Raw genomic sequence first — 25,481 nt, 5'->3', positions numbered from 1 at the left:
TGTGTTCAAAATGTGCAAAATTTATATAATAAGCGAGTACATCATGAATCCATTTTCCAAATGTTTTTGTCTTATCCTGAATCATTATGGTACACCAATAATAAGTGTTTATATTCTGACTCATCATAGACATAAACGGAGAGAAGTAGCTCCGGCTACAATGTTCTTCCGCAATACGCATGCAGTTCTGTTTATTAAAGGGTTAGTTCAACCCAAAATGAAAATTATGTCATTAATTACTCACCCTGATGTTGGTCCAAACCTGTAAGACCTTCGTTCATCTTCGGAACACAAATGAAGATATTTTTTATGAAATCCATGAGCTATGCTACGACCACTTTCAAGGCCGAGAAAGGTGGTAAAGACATAATTAAAACATGGGATTCCAATATTGCACTTAAACGTCTACAAGCACTCTCAGTTAAGCTCAAGTGCTCAAAAGGGGCATAACAAGTAAACCAATATCCTGCAAAAAGGTTGCTTCAATATGACGGATAAATAAAATAACGTTAAGTAAAATTAAATAGTCAAAATTAAATAGTCACAGCCTTGAACCACAGCCATGTATCCCTATGCACTCATATTTGCGCAAAGTTGCCCTTTTGACAAGTTTGGGTGAGTAAGGGCAAAAAACACAAGATATAGTAGCCTACCTTTAATGGCCTGTAGATGACAATATCGCTTTTTTTGTAGCAGAAATAAACTGCCACAGAAAACGTTAGGTGCCATGCAAAATGTAATGATGTATACATCGCAAATGTACTGGAGTAAAAAATGCATACTCATTTTAAAAAGTCGAGTACAGAGTAAAAGTCGCTAATATCTATGATACTCATTACATTAGCCAAAAAGATACTTAGGTACAGTAACTAATTAGATTTACTCAAATACTTTACACCATTATAACAAAATTTCAAAAAGTCAAAAAGTCACAAAAAAAAAAATCAGGTTTAACAGAACTCCAAACAAAAAAGTAAATTAAGGGATTACATTATAAGGGATTTTTTTTTTTTTTTTTTTTTTTTTTTGTGCCACAAAAGATTAAACGTGTTTTAATTGTGTCCTAAGTTGTCACGTCTGCCCTCCTTTTACAGCATCAGCATTTTCATCCATCTTGTGAATGTCCTGGGAACTAAGATTCACTAACTGAATTGCTTTTCCAACTTGAGAACAACATACAGTCACAAAGAATTGTTCTTTACACAGAATCTGAGTTAGTGGCACTGACCTTAATAATGTCAGCATCACTTGGCCAGTAAGTACTGTATAGTTGGGCCTCTTCCTATGCATCCTATAAACGTCTCTGTATGTATTATTATTATTTTTTACATTCAAGCATGAAAATCTATTTTATTCAAAAATACTCAAATGAATTTATACTCAAAAATGTGTTAAGGTGGGTTTATTTGCTGCAACATTCACATAATAAATAATAATTGCAACTAATTTATGTTATTTGATCCGTTGAGACGAAACTAACACAATTTTATAAGGTTTTGTACAAGGTTTTATATTCTCTGAAACAATTACATGGATTGTCTGCATTAAATAGAAAACTGAAGTGGCATGTGATATATTTATTCAGCCTCTCTAAGCTGTAATTCTACATAAAGACCACTAGATGGCACAACACAACTGTTAATATTGAACCTGTGTCCCTTGTGTCAAACAAAGAGACTTCAATCACAAATCTGACTTTACTTGGATAAGCAGGTTGGATCCAGTTGTACTTGGTCTTTTTCATATTTGTAGTCCTATGCAGTTATTTGTGAATATAAATCCAAAGTCACATTATGTTAAATATCATTATTTGATTGGTGGGCTCTTACTAAGGTAATATTTTTTTATCTCGGGAGAGTGTGTTAAAGTGAGTGTGTGAATCAAAAGCCTACAGTATATCAGATTTGTGCTTGATATCTGTCAGTGAAAAAAATGAAGGTCAGTTTGATCCTCTGAGTATTCTTTTATTCTTTTATGCATGAAATCTATGTTCCATCAATCACCCATGACCTGTGTGCTATTATCTAATAGCAGGAAAAAAAAGTAGAGAGATTTTAATGAGGCCTGAACCCTTGGGACAGATTAAATTTAATAGATTACACATGGTAACATTCAGCTGACATTCACTTGTATCAAAATGCACTTGTACTATCTTCCTTACTAAATACTAGTAGTGTGGAAAGAATTAGGTGACCAAATTGTTGAAAAATTAACATCCAAGAATTTGCTGTATTCATGGACATAATCTGATGATGTTCACCATGATTTGATTCCAAAGAGAGTCTTGTGTTAGAAGCAAGAAAATCTGAAAACACATTTGCTTGTTGTATCTTTTGTATAAAATTAGATTTTGAATCCCAGATTCTCAAAGTGATCTCTGACTTTTAGACCCCACTTATATGCTGTATATTAATATCATTTATATAACATTAAATGTATACAATTATTTCATCTCATTTTATTATAATTCTAAAAATGTTCCTTCAGGTTGCACATATGCATGTCTTTTGCAGTGAAATCTTTAATGATTTGTATTAAAGGTTAAAACATTAGAATAACTTTTATGTTGTTGGTAATATCATTATTTAATTTATTAAATATGAATATAATATTAATATTTAAGATGATAATTTACTGGACTGAAGAAACGTAGGTTTATGTGATTGTCACGCCAAGTAAGACAGCGGATTCAATCATGAGTGAAAAAAAAAAAAAGTTCATTGATAACATGGTAATGGAGTAGAAATGAATGGTCAGATGAAGCATGTGCCGGGACACAGTCCATCTTGGCAGCGCAGTAACGCAGATGGGCAACCCAATCCTCCGTGCAAGGTGAAGGAGCGACCAGAAGTCCCACTCAAACCCACAGGCTCTGTTCCAGGTGTGGTGACACCTCTGGACAAATGCGTGGGCGGAGGGGATCTCGACTTCGGATTCCAGACTTGGAAAAATAGGTGGCTGGTAACCTAAGCTACACTCAAATGGAGAGAGGCGCGTGGATGACACTGGTAACGAGTTATGTGCTTACTCAACCATTGAAAGTCGCTGACTCCAAGAGGAAGGATTCTTAGCCAAAATTTGGACACAAAATGGGGCCCCCTGTTGGAAACCACGTCCATCGGGAGGCCATGTAAGCGAAAGACGTGATCTATGACAGTCACAGCGGTCTCCTTGGCAGAGGGTAATTTGGGCAAGGGAATCAAATGAGCCACCTTTGAGAACCGCTCCACTAAGGTTAAAATGACCGTCTTGCCTTGGGAGGGCGGTGAAAAAAATCTAGCGCTATATGGGACTAGGGTCTCGAAGGGACAGACAGCGGTTGGAGTAACCCATCTGGGGGTCGATTAGAAGTCTTACCAGTGGCACAAATAGAGCAAGCCAAAACAAAACTCAATGTCATGAGCAATCAACGGCCACCAGAATCGTTGCTTAACCAAAAAAAAAAAAAAAGGGTACGGTTTACTCCTGGATGACAAGCTACATTGGAACAATGACTAGGGCTGTCGCGATAACCGCAACACTGCAGTACCACGCTACTGACAAGCCAACCGCAGAGGAATTCAAGTAACCGCAGCAACCGCGATATTCGCGTGTTTTCTTTTTTCATAAGGCTATACCCTTTTTTTTGTTTTGATCTTCGTGCATGTGTATTGAATCAATGTTAAATAAGTTAATAATGATAATAAGACGTGGTGATCATGGTTTTATCATGGTGATTTGTACAGAGGCTTCGTGGATTTGCACTTAAGCCTAAACAGACAGTGAATGAGAGAGATTGACTGAGCGCGTGCGATTACCTGCGTCTGTCTTTGAGGTCAAGTCATATTCGTGAAAAGGTTGCAGTGTCCAAGGAAAGTTAAATATTTGTCCTGTCATCCTTTTAACGTTTAAAATAAAGGGTATTTACCATGAATGGCATCAGCAACAGCGCTGGTCAGCATCCACAGCGCGAGGAACTCGCGGTCGCGGGAAACAAAACTCAGTGAGTCACGTAGCTATTGAATGCCATTTGTCTCTATTAAAGGTATAGCGGAGGATCTTTCCAAATTTTAGATAAGACCCGCCCTCTCCACTTTTTGAAAAGTTTGATTGATTCACCAGAATGATTGACAATTAGGAGGACCAATAGTATAGGTTACCCACCAGGAAGTAAAACATCCTCCGCTATACCTTTAAGTGAAGCTTCAGCGTTACCCATGTGACGCAGTGCTGGTCAGCTGAGCCTTGAAAAGTGGAGCTCAAAGTTAAAAATAATTAACTTTGTTTCATTACTATCTTTTAATGAATCAATCAGCGTTTTTGAACGTGTTGTTGAATGAATGGTTTAATGACTCACTCAAAGACAGTCCGTTGCCGTAACAACAGCGCGCTGAGTGACAGGCTTTCAATGCGCAGAGACGCTGTTTAGTTTCGGTTTATTGGTTACTGAAAATGTACTCGTTTTTGTGCATGCTGACCACATCGTAACACTTATTTATATAGCAACAAATAAATCAAAATAAATTAATAAATGCGGTAACACCGCATATCGCGCTATTGAGCCACTCAAAATTACCGCAAGGGAAAATCCTTCACCGCAACAGCCCTAACAAATGACCCCACCGAATAATGGACCGTAGTTTCTCCGGCACAAACAATCGACTCGGAGGGCAACCGGGCGGAGGCGGGTGACCCTCGACTCGATCTCCCATGTGAGTGTGGAGACAATGAGACAAAATACGAGACAAGGCATCGGGTTTGATGTTTCTGGAACCCGGATTGTACAAAAGAACAAAATCAAAACAACCGAAAAAAAGTGGCCATCGAGCTTGCCTGGAGTTAAGTCTTTTGGCGGATCTGATATATTCCAAGTTCTTGTGATTCGTCCAAACGATAAAAGGTACCCCCGACCCTTCTAACCAATGACGCCACTCCTCCAACGCTAACTTGACCGCCAACAGCTAGGCCAACAGTCATAGTTATGTTCGGCGGATGATAGACGATGGGACAAAAACGCACAAGGATGCATCTTGTAGTCCGTGGAAGAGCACTGGGAAAGAACTGCACCTACCCCCACCTCTGACGCGTCAACATCCACCTCATACTTATGTGACGGATCAGGGGCTATCAAAATGGGAGCCAAACCAAAGCAGCTTTTAAGTTTGGAAAATGCGGCTTCGGCTGCACCAGACCACCTGAACGTCGTTCTAGAGGAGGTCAAGGCAGTCAGAGGAGCGGCTAGTTCCTCTGAAGCACTCGTCTGACGTGCTGAAAAGAAGTTGAAAATAATATGTCATCCAGGTAGACATATGAACTGATCAACCATATCTCTCAGCACGTCATTGACGAGTGCCTGAAAAACCATAGGGGAGTTGGACAGACCGAAAGGCATGGCCAAATATTCAAAATGGCCCCTGGGGGTATTGAAAGCGGTTTTCCACTCATCCCCCTCCCGTATGCGAACCAAATGATAAGCATTATGTAAATCCCATTTTTGTGAAGACCGATGCTCCCTGCAACCGCTCGAAGGCTGAAGACATCAACGGCAAAGGATAAGTATTCTTTACCGTGATGTTGTTCAGCCCTCGGTAATCAATAAGCGGTCGCAGAGAACAATCGTTCTTCCCCACAAAAAAAAAAAACCCGCCCCCACTGGAGAAGAGGAAGAACGGATGAGCCCGGCTGCTAGAGAATCAGACATGCATTTCTCCATGGCCTCCCTCTCTGGAATAGAAAGTGAGTATGCAGAGGAAGAGAAGCAGCCCGGGACTTACTGAACACTTCCTTCAGGTCGAGGTACTCTGCGGCCATGTTTGAGAAATTCACAGACTCCTCCTGCAAAACAGAACCAGACACAGACGAACAAGCAGACACTAGACAAGATGCATAACATTGAGTGCTCCAAGCTGAAACAATTGTGGCCCCAGTCAACCCTGGGACTGTGCTGCACCAGCCAGGGATGACTGAGGACTATGGGAACCAGAGGAGAGTCCAAGAGAAGAAACGAGAGCTCCTCAATATGTTTTCCCGATGTGATGAGTGTTAAAGGGCCGGTGGTGAGAGATATGGTGGGAAGTTCTTGACCATTAAGTGCATTAACCGAAATCTTGTTTGTGAGTGATGTGATGGGAATCTGGAGTTTACGAGCTAAGGTCAAGTCCATAAAATTACCTTTGACACCCGAGTCCAGTAAAGCTTGGCAGTGGTGAGACCGGGTTGCCCATAGCAGTCTTACCGGGAGGAGAGTTGAAAATGAGGTCTTTTCCGTGGAGATCCCACTCGACAATAGCCTCATACTTACTACCGGGCCCGATCTTTTACTGGACAGGTATTCAGGAAGTGACCAGCTCCCCCACAGTAGAGGCACAGTCCCTTGGATCTCCGTCTTTCTCTCTCCTCCCGGGAAAGCCGAGCTCTGCCCACCTGCATGGGTTCATGATCGAAGACGGGGCTGACCGTATCGCTGCAGCTAGCTTGGACTTTTGAAACTCCCGGGGAACAAGGTTATATGTGTTCGCTACTCCAGGCGATGTAGACGAGAGTCTACCCGTAGAGCCAACTCAATTAGTCCATCTAAGCTCTTTGAAAGATTCAGGGTGTATATCTCCTTCTGGATACGGTTAGCCAACCCATGCAGGAACATGTTCCACTGTGCTTCCTTGTTCCAGTGGCACTCTGCAGCAAGAGTACAAAACTCAGTAGTCGGAGACAGGTCTGTTACCTTGGCGAAGATCCGCGAGTTGCCGGGCTGCCTCTCGTCCCACGACCGATCAAACACTCTTCATCTCCTCAGAAAGTGCCTAGAACGAGGAACAGAACTGATGTTGGTTCTCCCACACCGCTGTTCCCCACAGAGCCGCACACCCCGATAACAGCGTCAGCACAAAAGCCACCTTAGACTGTTCAGTATTGAATGTTTGTAGCTGGAGGGAAAAAAACTGAGCATTTGGTCAAAAATGCTCTGCAAAAATTAGGCTCACCCAAATATGCCTCCGGGATGGGCAAACGTGGCTCTGGTTAACAGCTGGGTGCTGGAAGAGTGGGGGGAACAGGCGGCGGGGGTGGCATAGTGGGACCCGCTAGTTGTTGAAGCTGCTGGGTGAGCTCAGACACCTGCGCTACCTACGTGACTAGTAACACCCATGTTCTCCTCCTGTTGATCCGTACGAGCGATGCTTCTGGAAAGGAACTCACTCAAATCAGGTGTACTCACTGAATCCATGATGGTCAGATCGTTCTGTCACACCAAGTTAGACAGCGGATTCAATCACAAGTGAAAAAAGGAAGTTTATTGATAACAAGGTGATGGAGTAGAAATGAATGGTCAGATGAAGCATGTGCCAGGAAACAGTCTCTCTTGGCAGCGCAGGGACGCAGATGGGCAACCCGATCCTCCATGGAAGGTGAAGGAGCGACCAGAAGTCCAACTCGAACCCAGACAAGGCTCAAGAACTCAAAGGCAATAATCCTCCGTGGAAGAAGGCAGAGAAATCAGACCGGTCCAATAAATCCAGCGTGAAAACTCAGAGACAGGCAGTAAACAAGACACAAACACTGGGAAACACCCACAACGATCTGACAAACACAAGACGAAAGACCATGAGTATAAATAGGCACTACTGATCAGATGCAGCTGGCTCCAATGTTCAGATAAGTGGTGATCAGTGGCCACAACCACACACACACACACAAACACAGAGCGAGACAGAGTCAGTGAATTCATGAATCGTGACAGTGATTAACCATACATCTTTTTTTTTTTTGAAAAATCATGTTAAAATGTATCAAATCTGATGTACATCATTGTATTGCATTGCATCATTTACTTGACCCCAACAATTTAGACTAAAAACCTTTGATCATACAACTAAGCCTTTGTTTATCATCTCACCTGTGACAACTGATATGAATATGCATTTTATGTAGGCAGTCTGCAATACTGTTATAAAAATCTCTTTGATAAACTACAAGTTATCAGAATCTTACTTTTTGACCATATAAATAACAACATTTTCACCAATTTGCATTTTTTGCTTTGTTATTGCCTTTAAACAAAAATCTAAGTATAGGCTAATTGGCTTACTTTTACTTAATCTTTTGATTGATAAGGTATATTTAAGAATTTTAGTTGGCTTGTAATTGTGTTCTCTTTTGATAGGAGCCTATTAAATACTTTCCTTCACACACACTGGCTTCTTTGAGGTATTACTCCAGCATATGTTTTACATAGGCTACTATCTGATAATACTTCAATGTTCAAGTTTATAGTAGTAATCACCTTTGGGGTGGAATAGCTTCCCTTAGAAAACAAGAAGGGAAAATAAACACTTCAAGTTAATTTTAGTAAGGGTATGTAAGAATTTTCATATAGCTTATTAATCACTTTTTTTATTGTCAATGTGTAAACAGCTTGTAGCCAAACTTAAAAACGAGACCTTTAAAAGCCTGTAGACTGATTTTTATGTGAATGACTTTTTGCCGGGAAACAATCTAAATAATGTGTCGTTTACGCGCGCTCCCCAGAGCCTCTTTCCGTTTGATGCATGAAAACAATATTAATACAATGTTCAGGATAATGCGAAAGATTCTGTACTGTAATATCAATATCTCATTCAAAGAAAAGTCTCACATAACCATATTTATATAGTCTAAGAAGTCTCAAATACACGTAATAATCAAACCATGTGTAATATCTTTACCTGTTGACGTGATGCTGGTGAATTGCAGGGCTTGTGCAAACATATCCACATCGCTATGATCAAATGCTTTCTTGACTGCTGCTTTCTCACTGCTGTCATTTTTGTTGTTGTGTTAATTTTGTTATTGAGAGGAAAGTGCGCAACGTCGCTCTCAGCAGCCTTGACAGCGTCTGGATGTTCCTTAACAGCAGTGCCGGGCGGCCCATGGTGTTTGGGGGGCCCTATAGGCGAAATCATGTAAAAAGGCCCCACTGGAATAAAAACTATCATAACAATTTTATGAGTGAAGAGAAAGCACATAAAACGACAATTTCAATAGTGTATAAATTTGTATTAAGGGTAATATTTTCAACATACATATGACATTTTTTTTAAAACAGATTTAAACGAGTGCAAGTGAGCTTGAGAAATGAAACTAAATACATATACATGAAACACAAATAAATAAAATAAAATGTGAATAGTAGCTATATAAAAGCTAAACAAAAATATATAAATAAATTATATATATTATATAAAGCTACAAAATTTCAATGTATAAATGTGCATTAAGTGTAACATTCAATATACATATGTAAAAATATTTAAAGAAAGAGAAGAGAAACAGTATATCGCAGCCAATGTATTTCTAACTTCTTTTTACTTCTAAGCAAAGAATTAAAAAATAGCTTAGCCTGAGTTTATCAGGTAATGTATCAAGTATTGAATGACTGCTGGCTGCAGTTCACTTAACGGCCACCAGTGTCGCTAATAACTGTTTCTAAATTCTACATTTTGCCCCAAATTTGTCCAAATATACTTTATGTAGTAAGCAGGGCTTGACATTAACTTTTTTGCTCACTAGCCAATGTGGCTAGTGGTTTTCCAAAGTTACTAGCCACACAGCATTTTTACTAGCCACATTTTTGTTGTTGTGAAATTACCTGATAAAAGTTGACTATGGCGTGCTAAAATTTACTTGAACTAGATTTACAACCCTTTTAAATGTAAAACCACTGTACACACCCAAATCAAGACTACATAAATATATAACAATACAGGTCATTATCATTAGCTCTGATAAGGTTGTGTGTAAAGCTCCTTTTTTAAAATAAAACCATGTATTAGGCCTATGTATTATATGTCGCCACTCCACCGGCATACATAACTCCAGCAGCTAGGGCAGCTAGCTGTCTCTTCGATTCTTTGTTGTCGGTCATTAGCGACAATACTCATTAGGGCTGTCAAAATTGCTCAAAAATGACCTTCGAATATTCCCTCTAAAAAAAAACACATAGCTTATATTCGAACTATTCGAACATCTGGTTGCGCATTTTGTCAATGACGCGCATTACGTCAATAACAGGACAAATTAATACAAAGAGACATAACTACTTGTATAGGTAGTTTATTTAAGTTTAAACATATTTGACAACGTATTACTACACGAAAACAAGTAAATCAACTAATGGCCAAGACCGCAGACCTCACTCACTCTGGCTCGCTCACTCGCAGGCACTCTTTCTCTCTCTCGCCCTCATCCTCAGCACCAAACGCGAATAGAGCGTCTGGCGCGAGTGTAAAGACGCGTTTACGCGCGTCTGGAGGTCTTGCGGCGCGAATGAGGCGTCACGCGCTCTGTGCATAACAGTTTAAATGTACAACAACAATAAGCAAATGTTGAGTGCTGATCAAGAGTTTTGTGCAAGCAATTTAAGGTCGCGACTCTTATATAGCAGGCTTCATTCAGTTATTGAAACAAATATTATTAACATTAATTGAAGTTTTACAGTATATAGAACCGACATTGAACGCTCCGAGCGAGCTGTGCTGTGGTAAACATGGAACTTTTCCTTGACGTGAAACGGTAAATAATCAAACCAGTGGAAGCCTGCAGTGCATGAAACTGCTGTATCTAACCTACCTTATTCATGCGATATCTATTCAGTCAGTACAGTAGCCTACACTTTAGTAATGTTTCTGTTTAAACGTTAACGCTTCTTTGTTACCTGTCCCTGATCCCTCAGGCAGCGCGCCCACTCGCAAAGCAGACAGCCGCACCTCTGCTACCGCGGGCGTTTTTTTTTTTTTTTTTTTCACATTCGAATATTCATTTTCCCCTTCGAAATTCTCTTTTTTAAAACTATTTGAATATATATTCGAATTTAGAATATTCGTTGACAGCCCTATGGGAGTTTTAGTGTCGTGGTGTCACCGTGTCACACTTATTTCAGATGCCTTTTGAAAAGACTACAATTATTCAACCCGCCAAAGTGGCTAGTTGGAGTGATTGTGTTACCCGCCACGAGCAAAATCCACCCGCATTTGGCGGGTTGGCGGGTGTTAATGTCAAGCCCTGGTAGTAAGTATAGCCTACTAATATCAATACACTATAGTCAATAGTGAGTAAAGGCAGAGTAAATTGGCCCACTTTTCAGTTTATAAAAGTATATAAAGTTTATAAAAGTATACTTTTAAGTGTTCTTACATTTACATTTAATCATTTAGCAGACACTTTTTTCAGTTTATAAAAAGCTTCAAAGCTTTTTGAAGCTTCACAGTTTCATTTGTGTAATGTTACTAGCGTTCTGGGGGGACAGAAAGCTCTCAGAGTTCATCAGAAAGATCTCCCTTTGTGTTCCAAAAATGAACGAAAGACTTACGTATTTGGAATGACATAAGGGTGAGTAATTAATGAAAGAATCATTTTGGGGTGAACTATCCTTCTTATACTGTCTATGGAACTATCCTGTCCCTTTAAATTAAATGGGTTACGTTGCCGTGGCAACGAGTTCAAGCCGGTGCCGCGGGGCGGAAGTGACGTAAAGCCTGGGGGCGGGACGAGCTGTTGTTGGGACACATGACTTAGAGGCTGTCCTCCTGCATTTGTTTTGACAAGCAGAGAGAGAGAGGAGAGAGAGAGAGAGAGAGCGAGAGGGGGGAGAGAGAACATGAGCTTTGTCCCTGCTGATCATTTAATCTCCGAGATATCGTTTAGACAGCTCGAAAACTTCTATTTGGAGGTTCGTCATCGCTGGGTTTTAGCAGGCGCTTTAAATAGATAGTTGGTTGAACTAGTTGTCTCACTTAATCAAGTCCTTCCAGTATTGTTCTGTGTTTATGGGGAGGGTTTATGATCAAGTGGTCGAGAAGGGGGTTTAGAGCTATGAGCCACTTCTTGTTGGCTGAAGTCATCACCGCAACGTAACGCTTCTCCAGCCTGGAGGAGGAGATGATGTTGGTGGTTCCTTAGTAGCGTCTCATCTACCTGTCCTGGGTCTGATCAAGCTGTCCGTAGGGTTGGTGATGAAGATCCAGGGGATCCCGATGCGTCTCAAATGGCTTTAATTTGAGCAGATCAGTGGCACAGGAGAGTGTTGGCAGTGGAGCTCGTTTGGCATCGGCAATGAGGCGACTGGCAGCGGATATTTGGGATATTTAGATAGATAGATAGAGACGAGAGATGATATTTGCATGCTTATTTAAGTCGAACGCTGGTGTTTTGGTGAACTAGTTCATCAGACCACTGGACTCTAACATACAGTGGTGTATAGATCTACGTTTGATCTTACAGCTCAGATCATTGATATCCGAATGGCTGTGTGCCAGATCGATAGCTAACCGATGTCTAAAGGACGAGTTTTAAAGTCTAAAGAAAGATCTGAAGACGGAAGACGGACCGCAGGCATTCTGGAGGGGATCACGGTGTCTGTGACCAACATGAAACCTGACAGAGGTAAAAATTAAAATAAGAAAGAACGAAAATGCGTGATTACATGAGTGTTTGAATGTCATCTGTCTTTGGGTCGTGACGTCACGCGCTGCAGTGTGTTTGTTTCATTGTTTCATGCATGTGCTTTGATAATGTTCAGATGGTACATTGTAACATTCTGTCTTTTTGTCGCTGCTCATGCTATATCTGTCGCTTTCTGAAGGGAACAAAGCGTCCTATATCAGCTGTGTGTGATGTATGTTGTGTTTGTGGGGTTTTTTTCTTCTTTTTTTTTCTCCCTTCGCTGACATACACACTACCCTTCACAATCTTCAGAATTGTCCACTCTGTTATATTATTAGAGCATGGTCTATATTCACTACAGTTATTGTAACACAATTGACCCATGTTTTATTTTGGGGGGCAAAGATGTGTTTTTGTTGGATATGTGTTTGTTTGGTTGGGTACAGGTTGGTTTTGCTGAGTATGGGTATGTCTTTGTTGGGTATGGGTTTGTTTTGGTCAGGTAGTTTTTTTTCTCTCCAGATTTATCTTTTGTTGGGTAGGCCTACATATGTTTTGGTTGGCTTTTTATCTGGATATGGGCTTGTTTTAGTTTGTTGCTGGGGTTTAGGTTTGTTTTCTGTTGGGTATGGGTTTAAAACATAAACATTATGCGAGTTATTTCTTCTAGCAGAATTAATAAGTCAGAATAACAGCTGGAAAAGTGACTATTACACTAGTGACCAGGCATTCAAGCCTAGATTTGCATGACATTACCTGTCCTCCCTCCCCCATGCATTTGTCAATGCTTTGTCCCTCTTCTTTCAGAGGAAAAAAATTTAAGAAATGCACCGTATACTGCACTCAAAGGGTTCACTAAGCAATTATGTTATTGAAATGTAACAGCACATTGTTTGATAGCTACTATATCTAGATGATGGACCATTTAACTGCTGTACTCTTGGTTCTAAGCTTCCATGTTTAGACAGGCTGGAGTCATGTTTGGGTGTAATTTGGCCCCTGTGACTGTGGTTTACCCCTACTGCCTCAGCCAAAGCTGCCAATTTACAAAAGCCAACAAACAGGCCTGACTAGCCAGATATATTTTAGTTGGAACACAATTTTGTTACTGAAAAAATATACTTAAAAATGGAATGAGCTGGCTGCATTCCATTGGTGTCTTCAGAGTCATTTCCCTCTATTGGATTTCTCTTTGTGGATTAGAGACCTCTTGGTCTGTTTAGCTCTTCGAGTGAGAGTTGATTACCGTCGAAAGACTGTTTTGGAGTAGATATGACATCCCTTCTGTGCTATTGTTATTTGGAACATACTGTTCCACTGATGAAAATAGCAGGTTGTTCATTTCCACGAGCACTCTTGCTTGCTTTCTTTCCTTTTACACTAGATCTTAAAACAATGCACCCAACTCTTTCCACATTTTTCGGAATATCTCATTAAAGAGCTCCCTTTGTTTTAGAGCAGGGATTATGTGGTTCTTTCTTGTTTCTGGCACTAGGGTGACGCTCGCAATAAACTCAGACATGTAACAGGATCATGTGGCTTCCTTTGGACTCTATCGCGGCTGAAAATCAATTCGTCTGGAGCTGACACCGATAAACATATCTTGTTTGTCATGTAAACAAACACGTTTTCTTTCTTTTTTCTTCTTATCTTTGCTCAGCATTATTGGTCCACCAGCACTGGTTGCTGGTTGATCAGAGTGGATTGTTAAAGGGATAGCTGACCCAAAAAATTCTGTTATCACTTGCTCACAACCATGTCATCCCATTCCTTTGGTGAAACACAGAGGTTTTGAACATTGTTCATTCTACTACTATGAAAGTGAATTTACTCTTAGTAATAGATGACATAATTTTTATTCTTAGGGGAGTCATTATTTTAAAACCGTAAGCTCTTTTTTTAAGAGATGGTTCTTGACTGGGATTAAAAATCTATTCCATTTCATATGAGAGTTTAAAGGGATAGTTTACCCAAAAATGAAAATTATCCCATAAATTTCTCACCCTCAAGCCATCCTAGGTGTATATGACTTTCTTTCAGCCAAACACAATCGGAGTTATATTAAAAAATATCCTGGCATCCATCATAAAAGTAATCCATACGACTCCATGAGGGTTAATAAAGGCCTTCTGCAGCGAAGCGATGCATTTTTTTGTAAGAAAAATATCCATTGCAAGTCTAGTTCTAGAGGAAGAGTGACCTCTGACCCGACATATGACGGAGAGTAGACAACAAACTGGCTGGGCAACAAACTCAAGATCCTCCAACATTTATCTCTTAAAATTCTTATTTTCCACTTCTAATTCATGACCGGTGTTGTTTTGCTCTATCCTCTGCGCTTCCGCGTTCATCAATTTGTCATGCGTCGGCTCAGAGGTCACTCTTCCGATGTAACTAGACTCGTGTACAAGTTTATAATAGTGTGTAAAGTTATAAATACGGATATTTTTCTTACACAAACACATCGATTTGATTCAGAAGGCCTTTATTAACCCCCTGGAGCAATATGGATTACTTTTATGATGGATGGATGCACCTTTTTGGGCTTCAAAATTTCAGGTACTATTCTCTCCCATTATAAAGCTTGGAAGAGCCAGGAGATTTTTTAATATAGCTTAACTCCGATTGCGTTTCAATGGAAGAAGAAAGTCACATACAGCTAGGGTGGGTAAATTATGGGATAATTTTCATTTTTGAGTGTACTAACTCTTAAATGGCAGCACACAGTACACCCATTAAAAATGATTCAGTTGAGCATTTAGATTTCTAATTGTTTGTGTGATATAAAACAGTCTTGGTCCATGATGTCATGAGGTGGAAAGGTAGTAGATCAAGGAACCTTTGAGTTGTGAAGGCCATGTGGAAACATGTTCCGTGGAGAAATGATATCATGTTTTTGTCAATGTTCTGGAATAACCAGTTAGAGCAGGCCTACTGCAGTCAGCTGGGAGAGTTTGGACTGGAGTGTCTCGCCTTGAAGTCGAACAGCTGTTGGTTATGACACAGTTTCCCTTGAGCTGGGTGGTGTGAGGATGTGTGTATACACACCCCATGCTGTGGGAATTTAGGTGTGTTAATGGATGCTAGTTTGCTCATTGATTGCTTCTTTGTTTTGCTTTACCAGGGATTAGATTGTCACCATAAAGAGCCCATCACTTAACATGTTTTAAATACTTCGTAAGAGAATCAGACATTGTTAGAAAAGCTTGTAGGCAGTTTCCAGGTTTTGCTGGAAAGGATATACAACAAATTTAAATCTAGAAAACATGTCCAGGGGCCTCAATTATAAAAAGCACATACAGTTTTGATCCTAGATTCCATGGATTTCATCCTATGTTATTGAGGAACAAATTGGGATTTAAAAAGGCAAAAACTGACGTGAAAATGTTATTTTGTCTACTGAAGAGCATGCATACAAACATTATGCGCTCATATACCACAAAAAAAAAAATCCATTGTTGTTTATTAAAATGTTAAGATAAATAGACAAACACGTATGCATTAATATTAATATGCACAAATTAGCGACTGCTTTGTGATAATTGTCACTGAAAATAATAATGAAATAATAAAATTGTACATATGGATGTTAATATAAATGAGGACATCTTTATAAATGTTAAAAATGTCGCTGCTATTAGTTACAACAACTTAAGTTTTAGATATTTAAGTTCTCAACAAATTTTAACTATAAGCTTAAGTTAACTAAACTTAAAAATTTAAGTCAAGCACAAACCCTTTAAGTTGAAACAACACATTATTTCTATTTTAATGTTGAAGTTTTAGATGAGAACTAATTATAGCAATATTTTTTATTCCAACCAATAATAATAAAATATTATATTTTGAATAAATTGTGACATTATTTTAATTTTAATTTTAATTTTAATTTTTATTTTTTTATCACTATAGCTGCACCAAATAATTTTTTTATATTTTCATTTAAGCAGCACGACATAGCAACATTGCCTCAACCAATGGTGTGAGCTTGGGGCAGGACAACAATTAGATTAGGCTAATTACTGTAATGCAATAGTAATAAAATATAAATTATCATGAATTAAAGGCTGTACAACAAATGCTTCTGTGATGTATAAATATTGTACAATGTAAATGTAACCTTTTTTTTCACACTGCAGTAAATTAGGCTTTTCCTTTTTGAGAAAATATAAATGCTTATATCTTTTTTATTTTATTTTGAAATTTTACTCGAACATGACCTTAACAGGTTTAATGAGATTCACCCAAGTGAGGCTTATTTCTAATATTCACCACAGTCTCTGTCTGTGGAGTGTGGAAACAGTCAGCAGACTTACGTAACCTCTCTCTCACATGACCATTTGATCTTTCAGCTGGGGGGCAGGCAAGTGTGATGACATCAGTTCCTGTGTGGCTGTGATCTTTAGTGACGACCACCGTGGCTTGGTTCAGCATGATGAAGGGCAGGTTCAGGAAAGGCGAAACTGTTTCTTGACCAGCACTCTCACCCAAATAGCTGCACACACAGAAGACCCAGCGTGAAGAGAGGGGGCCATCTGGACCTGTAGCTCTTCTCTCTGTCGGTGTAAACAATCACTGTGGGGGTTTCTATTATTGGAATATGTACAAGCTGTATACGTAAACACAACCCGACCACACCTGAGCACCTCGACTGTGCTAATAACTCAGCTGGTAGGACCTGTATGGACAGTAGAGCTATGCAAACAAAATGACTGGCATCTCATTTGCATTTACAGTGTCATCTTGTTTGCATTTTTGTGTTCCATCATCAAGTACATCGATTTTGCCCTTTTTGTGAACATGAACAGTGCAGATACGATCATAAACGCATAATCTTTTAGATCCAAGAATTAACATGTTTTTTTTTTTAATTCATGTCTACATTCATACAGTGTAGAAAATGAAGAAGCAGAAAACCAAAATCTGGCATCTGCATTTTTCTTATGAGTTGCCAAACAGGAAAGTGAGTGAAATAAACAGCACTAAAGTGATTGATTCAAACGATTGACTTTCTGTCAGACATGCTGGGTCACTTTTGTGTATTTGCTGCAGTTTCGAGTGCAGTCCTATTATGATACCATGATGCATCGCAGTATGAATCATAACACGTGTCATGATGATCGTATACTGTATAAGGTAGTTGGCAAGAACCAGCCCTAATCTTTGTCATTCACCTTTTTTTTTTAAATGAAATGGGTATTGGCCAGTGATGGATAATTGAGCTTGCTCATTTCTTCTATTTTTACTATTAGATTACATTTGCCATTCATGCTCACTTAAAGTTAATCTTTAAAAGCACCAATAATTTAACATCTAGGAATGTGTGAGACTATAGTCAACTAGTCGACTAAATGAGACTGCTGCTGCTAGTCAACATTGGAAATGGAAGTCTTTTAACTTTTGTTTGGACATTTATGTTTTCCTTAATAGTTTACAAAAGCTACATTCAAATTATTGTCATGTTAATGTTAGGTACATTTTAGAAATAATACATTATTTTGAAAAGTGTATATCTGGAGTGGAAAACAAAAACATAACATTTTTGCCCCAGACCTTATTTGCGTTTCTTGCAAAAGGACAATTCTTGTTTTTTTTTATGTAATATTTCTGTATTTATTTATAAATAATTTGTCCATGCTCAAATGCATGTGCCCTTATGAACTTTAATCAAAATCTCTTCTCTGATGATGTGTTCACTCACTGTCTTGAGGACAGGACAACCTGTCACTCAAATGAGATCACAGCAATACAAATCACAATGATCTAATCAATTCCGATGGACAAAATCAATTTCCGCCCTACATTTTTTTCTTTTTCTAGAAGCCTCTTCACTTGTATATACTACACAATAGTCATGAAAAGTCTATTTCTAAAGACTATTTAGCTGATGCTAAAGTTTAATGTACAATGATCATAATGCAAGGAAAGCATAGTGCATATATGACCTATTTTTTTAGTGGCATTCAGTATGTGATTTGTCTGTTTGATTCAACAGATTAGATTAAATGATGTTTCATTTAACAAAGTTCGGGAGGAGCATGCTCAAATAATCAATCCAATTAACTTGTTATCAACAATCATCATGTCTATCCCATCAGCATGAAAGGAAGTATATATATTCACTCAGTCAACTCACCTTCACTCCTTGACAGTTTTTCAGCATCCCTCCACCACCCCGACACCTCACTCTTTGCTTGTTCCTTCCACAGGAATACAGGGGGAGTACTCTGGGTTCGGGCCGAATGCTGAGCCCGGAGCCCTCTCCTCGGACAACATGCCAAATATCATGCATACCATTTATTCTATCTGACTTATTTGTAAGTGTGAACTCGTGAAGTGGGCTATTTCAAATGGATAGACTAAACAGGCTGTTTTTTGACTGTCTTCTAAAAGACTTAATATGATTTAAGTTTCTAGTATTTTAATTTATTTAGACAGAATAGTATACAATGTTAATATCAGCCCTTTATTTGTTATCTGACATGAATATAATTATCAGCTTATCGGTATTAGCAAAATTGTAACCATTTTTTTTCTCCTTAAAGACCCAATTAAATGTTTTTACGAGCATGGTTTTCTTTACTGTGGTTTTGTATTTTGAATTAAAAAGGAAGTTGGGCTGGGACATATTGGCTTGTCTTTTTTATAGTGTTAGCTTACATTACAACTATGTTTTGTTGTTTGCTTGCTATTTCTATTTAAAGGCAAGGATGTATTGAAGGAGATTCTTATTCTAGAGAGCATTTGATTAAAAAAAAATTACATGAAAAAAATTTAACACCCCTACAAACAAGATTATCAATAGTGTTGGTTAATTTTGTCAAAAGAAAAAGACTGTACAGTTTGTATGCATACGTCTTAACTTTTAGGAGTACACAAGCATATAGATGATGTTAAAGCTAGGCCTAATTGACATGGACTACACGTTTTTATCTGAAAAACATGGCAAAACCCCTCATGTTCTGAACATGTCATCTGCATTTAAATAAAGCAGTATTTTGAAAAGCTGTGATTAGAATCAGTTTAATGTTCATTTTTCAGCTCAGTGAGCGCTTTTTGGAAGACATCTATGGTTTACGATGAGATTTTCCACCGTCTGCTGCGCCTCTGTTGCTCTCATTTAAAATAAGCTAGCATGAAGCAGCCGGGGGAGCATATTAGAAAAAAAAGTGTGAGGTTGTCTCTGAAGCATCCTGAAAATCATCTGTGATGATGAGCTTCTGTGAATTTAAAAGATTCTGATGGATTAGATAACATTTATGACTTACTACTATTAATTATATCTAAGCACAAAGCCACTATGGATAACTAAAGTAGAAGGGACAGACCTTTCTCATGGGCTGGGAATTCTGGGACACATGCAAAAGTGCAATTACATGTTATCTTTGCACAACAGCAAGGATAAGTGTATGAGAAGACAAGTTGCCTAATAACCTGTAACATCATTTTTTCACACTCTATTTCTTGTGACCCATATCAGAAGTGCTGTTACAATTCATTTGCTCTTACTATACAGCAGCAGTCTATTGCTTTGTGGTAGCATTAATATATGATTTCAAAATCAATAAGCTTTTATCTCAGAGAAAGACTTGGATCTTTTATGAGAAATCATGTAGTAGAGCATTTTGATGTAAGTGAGTATTCAATTATTGGATACTATTTTTAGGCTATTTTTCTTGTTTACTGTAGAAATCTAAATTCCTCTTCAGAATTTACTAACAAAAAAGTACCATGGTATCTCCATCATTTTTGGACATTGTATCATCATGATATTAGCGTGGATTTTTGTCAGACAGCAATCTATAACCCTAGGCTCGAAGGCAATAATCTGCATCTTATGTAAATAGGCAAGTCATAATTTTTCTAGGTGTTTTGATGTCTGAAAGTTAAAGTATGTTTTCATATTAAAAAGAACTGTAAGAGTTTGTTTTATATGACCCATTTTAATAAGTCTGTCTGACTCTACTACAGGTGGTTTTCACAGCAGTGCCATAGAAAACCCATTCTGAGTTTTCCCAAAAACCTTTAAAGGCATTTTTTTATAAATAATTTTTGTTATACTGGTTGAAACTCTCTTCACATCCTGATAACAATCAATAATAAAAGTTGTATAAATGATATTAAAGCATTTTCACTGGTATAAAAGTATATTTTCTCTGGCGCAGTTCTTTTACAGTTCCTCCTGAATCAAAACAACGAGTTTGCGCTTCGTTCACGTCAGGGCAACCCGTGACGTTATACCCGGAGCTGGGGCCGGTTTCACAAAGCTATTTTAGACCAGTCTATAGTGTTAGACAAGTCTAAAATTTGCTCATAGACTAGTCTAATGCAAGTTAGACTGTTTCACAAAAATAAAGACTGACTTAATTTAGACCAAAAAAATTAGACACCTTACCTCCACTCTAACTTAGGTCTAAGACTCTGTTACCTTGGCAACCAGCAGTAACAATCAGTTACATTACAAACAGCCAAAAGAAAAGGGAAAATGGCTCATAATTTAAAAATTTCTTCTTGTTACTGCATTCTCCGCTAAATTTCCCAAGTAAAATATCCTTGTAACTGTTAAACTCCTCCAACAAACACATATTTTCCGCTGGGGTAAACTGCACTGAGCGGATGAATGCGCTTACTCGATCCGCCATGTTGTTTGTTTTGAAAAGTGTCTTATTTTACCCAGAATGCATTGCAGTGTAGTCCTACTTAAGATAGTCAGAGTCTTAAGTGCTTTGTGCGACGGTCTGATTTAGATGTCTGTCTGAAGTCTGACTATCTACTATATCTAAGCCATAGTCAAAGTCTATCTTTGTGAAACCGGCCCCTGTTCACGCCCTCAGACATTTTTGCTTTTCTATATCAATGCCGAAATGAATTAGCAGAAATCAGTTGGTACAAGTAAGAGCTCTGTAAGTTGTTTACTTTAATCATTATTGTAATTTTTTGTGCTTAAGACATGAGGTAATTTAACACCGTCTCTCGTGACGCTTTGCAGAATCTGCCCTGGCTGTGTGTTATGCGACAGAATCGAACATCCAAAACAGTGCTGTGTGCTGGTCTAAATGCACTTGTTGTATGCGCATACGTACATATGATGGAACTTGTGAAGAGCTTCTAAAATGTGTAAAGTAGGCAGTGCCAGGAATTGCATACAAATGAAGAGCTCCTGCAAGGAGACAGCGTTTCCGATGCCTGTACCAAACTGTAATTGGTAAAGTAGCTCCTATGTCAAGAAGAACATGTATTGCAAAAATGAGCAATTTCTTTTTTATTTCAAGGAAATTATTGTACTATTTTTTTAGTTCGATAATATTTTTTAAATGTACAAAAAAAATACATTGTATACAAAAATACAAATTCCAATTTGTATATGAAATATATATTTTGCTAAACTTATTTAACTCTAAAACTGTGATAAAAATCAAAGCCATAAATATAAACAAGCTGTGTTCCAAATTTGAGGTTGATATCTCAAATAAATAGCTTTCAGTAAGAATTTGTTTGTGCGCACCAAACATTTCCAATAGATAATTTTGTCTTCTATTAATTTCCATTTTCATTTTTGACCGCAAACAATACAAGTGTGACTTTTTTTTTTTTTTTTTTGGACCATTTAACTCTTTTGAATCATGTCCATGAATTATTATTTTGTTGTGTGGCGTGTGTTTGTGTGTTGTTCACACAGCAAAACATAGTTTTTCGGTAAAAGATGACCCAACAGCACCAGAGGGTTAATTGAACCAAACCTGCCAACTATAAAAAAAAATTCACTAATAAAGAACCTTTTGTTCAATGGAAAAGTTCCATTGATGTTAAAGGTCCTTCACAGAACCATCAATGCCAATGCTTGTTTGGGCCCCACTCTCCCTATACTTTGTCCATTGGGGGCCTTTTCCACTAAAGCTTAAAACAGAAATTGACCAATCTTTTATTTTTCTGCCCTGAGTTTAAGTGAAGGCTTAAACCTCTTAACCTGTCCCATCACTGGACACAAGTTGTGACCTTTCATTATCACTGTTTCGCAGAAGGCTTTTGCTCACATCTGGTTCACACTTGATGATGTCTTTGGTGTATTTCCTCTGTTTTTCTCTCATACTGTGTGGGCCTGAGTGTATATCTGTCCCCTCTGCCTCAAATGATCATCCTCTGATAGTCAGTACTGCAAAACACCTTAAAAGCAGATCTGCACGGCTCTGTTCACAGTCACAGTGTTTATATTTTCCTCTGTTGCTACTGACAACAGGGATCAGTTGCACCGGTGGCCTGGTTTGTCTGCATCTCAAATACTCAGCTGAAATCAGCTGATCAAGGGCTGTGGAAGATATACAAACACACACACACACGCTCCCTTGTGACAATGGGCCACTTTAAGCATGCCAGGCTATGGCAGGGCATTTCAACACGAAGCATAACTGAGGACTGGTGTCTTAGTTGATAGTTTTGAATGTACTTTCTGTTATTGGCAAGTACAAGATGGTTGTCTGACCCAGTGCTTTGTGGCTTTAATATTAGATAGGTTGTTAATTATTTGATGCACTGTTCTAGTTAACCTGAAGTCCTTCAGTACCCAGCTTTGTATAAAGTCAACATGAAAACAGAATTGACAGTATTTCATTTCTTGATGTTCCTGGTCTTGTGAATGATTAATTTGTGCATGTTTTTCCAAAGAATATATAATGAATATATAATATTTAATCAAAATGCTCTGCCTCTAAACCTACTTTTTAGCTGATGTCACCTAGGCCAAGCGAGCTATTGGTTAATGTTGTATGTAATGTAATAAATACTTAACAGTAATATTAACTGCTGTCAATCTTAAAAGTGGTGTTTCCATTCTAATTATGCTATTACACGAATGTTTGACTCGGGTAGATTAACAAAAATAGCCTAGGTTGCAATCTGGCGAGAGTTACCCTTTAAAACAATGCAATGGAGGCTACGACAATATAGCAAATAGCAATAGATTTTAAAACCACTACCATTGGGATATTTTGAAATGCTTTAACATTAAAAGCTTCCTCAAAAGTGGAAACTTTCCATGATCCAATCAGTTCCCACTGGATACAATTATTATATTTTTTTTTTACATTGAACATCCTGTTTTTATCAAATGATCTTAATAAAACAGGTCAAACGCTGTTTCATGTTGACTTTTAAGCCAAGACCTTTCCACTGTGTGACACTATAGCTGCAGGAGCATGTGTCTGGGGGACGTGTGTGTGTGTGTGTGTGTGTGTGTGTGTGTGTGTGTGTGTGTGTGTGTGTGTGTGTGTGTGTGTGTGTGTGTGTGTGTGTGTGTGTGTGTGTGTGTGTGTGTGTGTGTGTGTGTGTGTGTGTGTGTGTGTGTGTGAGAGATCTGCTGTAAAGCTCAATGTAAGCAGACAGGTGGCTGATGGGTCCTGCAGGCTGTTTGAGGGTTGAGTATTGAACGATATATTGAAATATCACAAATATACATATCGCAAAGGCTTGCGATAACTACATGATTTTAATACTCCAAAAGATTACAAAAAGTTTTCCAAGTTGTAGGTCGACAGACATCAGAGAGTAGACATAATCAATATTTATAGTGAAGACAGCAGTGTTTTATTTAACTTTTACATTTATTTGATTATTCAATTTCGGTGGTTAAATAAACCTAATGTAGGACTACTTGAAATGTATATGATGATTCTATAATAATTAGTAGATAGTTTTTAGTTAAAGAGGCTACATGCGATTTTCTGAAATTTAAACTCGCGACTGACACCTGTGGCCAAAACACGGAACTGCTCTTCCTTTCTGCTCGCTCTCGTACGTGCACACTTCACAAGTCATCCGCTGCAAAGAAGTCAACATTATGTTTACAGAGGTAAGAACAGTCAAATACATATATTGTTTGAGAAACTAAGTTTGTTTGCTGACTAGCGGTGGTGGCAGAGTGATCTGAAACGTTTAACATGAACGCGCTTGACGTCACATCCGCAGACAGCGCGGGAAAAATCCGACCCGACAGAAAATAGGAAAAATAGGATACAGGCTTATAGGTGCACCCACTGTGAGCGGACAAGGTGTCAGTATGCTCATCAGGAGATGTTTGAGTCATAAATGGTCAAATAAAAAGGCTATTGTTACGTTTATTTTGGGGGAAAAGTTGTATATAGCCTCTTTAAGTAATTTAGCAATTAGTAGTAAAGTAATAGAAAAAATAAAAGAATAGAACTAGCCTATAACATGTATTTTAAGCTTCAAAATGTTCATAAAGAAATCGTAATTAAGTAAATCCATATGTGTATGAAGTGGTTTAAAAAGTCTTCTGAAGAGGCATGATCACTTTATATTAAAAGAGAATTAATTTAGGCTTTATTCACATAAATAACACTAACAATAACAATTACACTGATCAACACACATAGGGCTCATCAAATAAGGTAAACATGCTCAAATTGCTTAACACGTGAAAACCAATTAGGTTTGTTTTCGCGTGCCACACAAGATTGGTAAAGATTCTATTTACCATATTTGATGTGCGTTGATCAGTGTTTGCATGTGAAATAAAGACTAATTTAAAGCTGTTCATCATATAAAGCAATTATTTCTCTTCAAAAGACCTGGATTGAAGAGCTCGATTCATTTCGATTAATTCTACAATATATGATTGAAGTTTTGAATGGACTGCAATGGACAACAGGAATCTCTCAGGTTTCATTAAATATATCTTCATTTGTGTTTTGAAAATGAACGAAAGCCTTACAGTTTTGGAATGACATAAGTTTTTCCTTTCGACTCACGCAGCTCCTAGCAAACACCTAGGCCACCACCACAAATTTCTAAATCTACTGTTGTCTTGGGTTTAGGTTACTTTAGCCCAACAACTCAACTGAAATCAACCATTTCATCATTCCCTGTGCATTTATCAGTCACACAATGATGTCTGTGTCATTCCCCCCAAAGCACTTCTCTTTGCCTCATACCCACAGCTTATGTGTGTTTTCTTTTGTCTGGGTTTTGTTGTTGCCAGAAAGTGTGTTTTCGGTTGATCCTGTTACATACCCAGCGCCTGAAAGACGTGATTCATTGTGGTATCTCACACAAGCCCTCAGACTGCGACGCTT

At 38.3% G+C, this 25,481-nt stretch overlaps 1 protein-coding gene and 1 long non-coding RNA gene across 2 annotated transcripts in view; one reads left to right on the top strand and one right to left on the bottom strand.

The window, feature by feature from the left end:
* LOC309508646 overlaps positions 1-25,481 on the bottom strand; it is a 192,728-nt gene that overhangs the window by 7,509 nt on the left and 159,738 nt on the right. The gene's annotated exons all lie outside the window — the stretch shown is intronic.
* atosa (atos homolog A) overlaps positions 11,556-25,481 on the top strand; it is a 40,927-nt gene continuing 27,001 nt past the window's right edge. Inside the window, exon 1 of the mRNA XM_082182884.1 lies at positions 11,556-12,393. Within this exon, the coding sequence (XP_082039010.1) occupies positions 12,282-12,393 (112 nt within the window). The 5' untranslated portion in view covers positions 11,556-12,281. The remainder of the gene's footprint in view (positions 12,394-25,481) is intronic.

The sequence above is a fragment of the Leuciscus leuciscus genome (assembly GCF_965113295.1).
Source record: "Leuciscus leuciscus genome assembly, chromosome: 10".
Taxonomy (NCBI): domain Eukaryota; kingdom Metazoa; phylum Chordata; class Actinopteri; order Cypriniformes; family Leuciscidae; genus Leuciscus; species Leuciscus leuciscus.
This window is presented reverse-complemented; position numbering and strand designations above follow the sequence as displayed.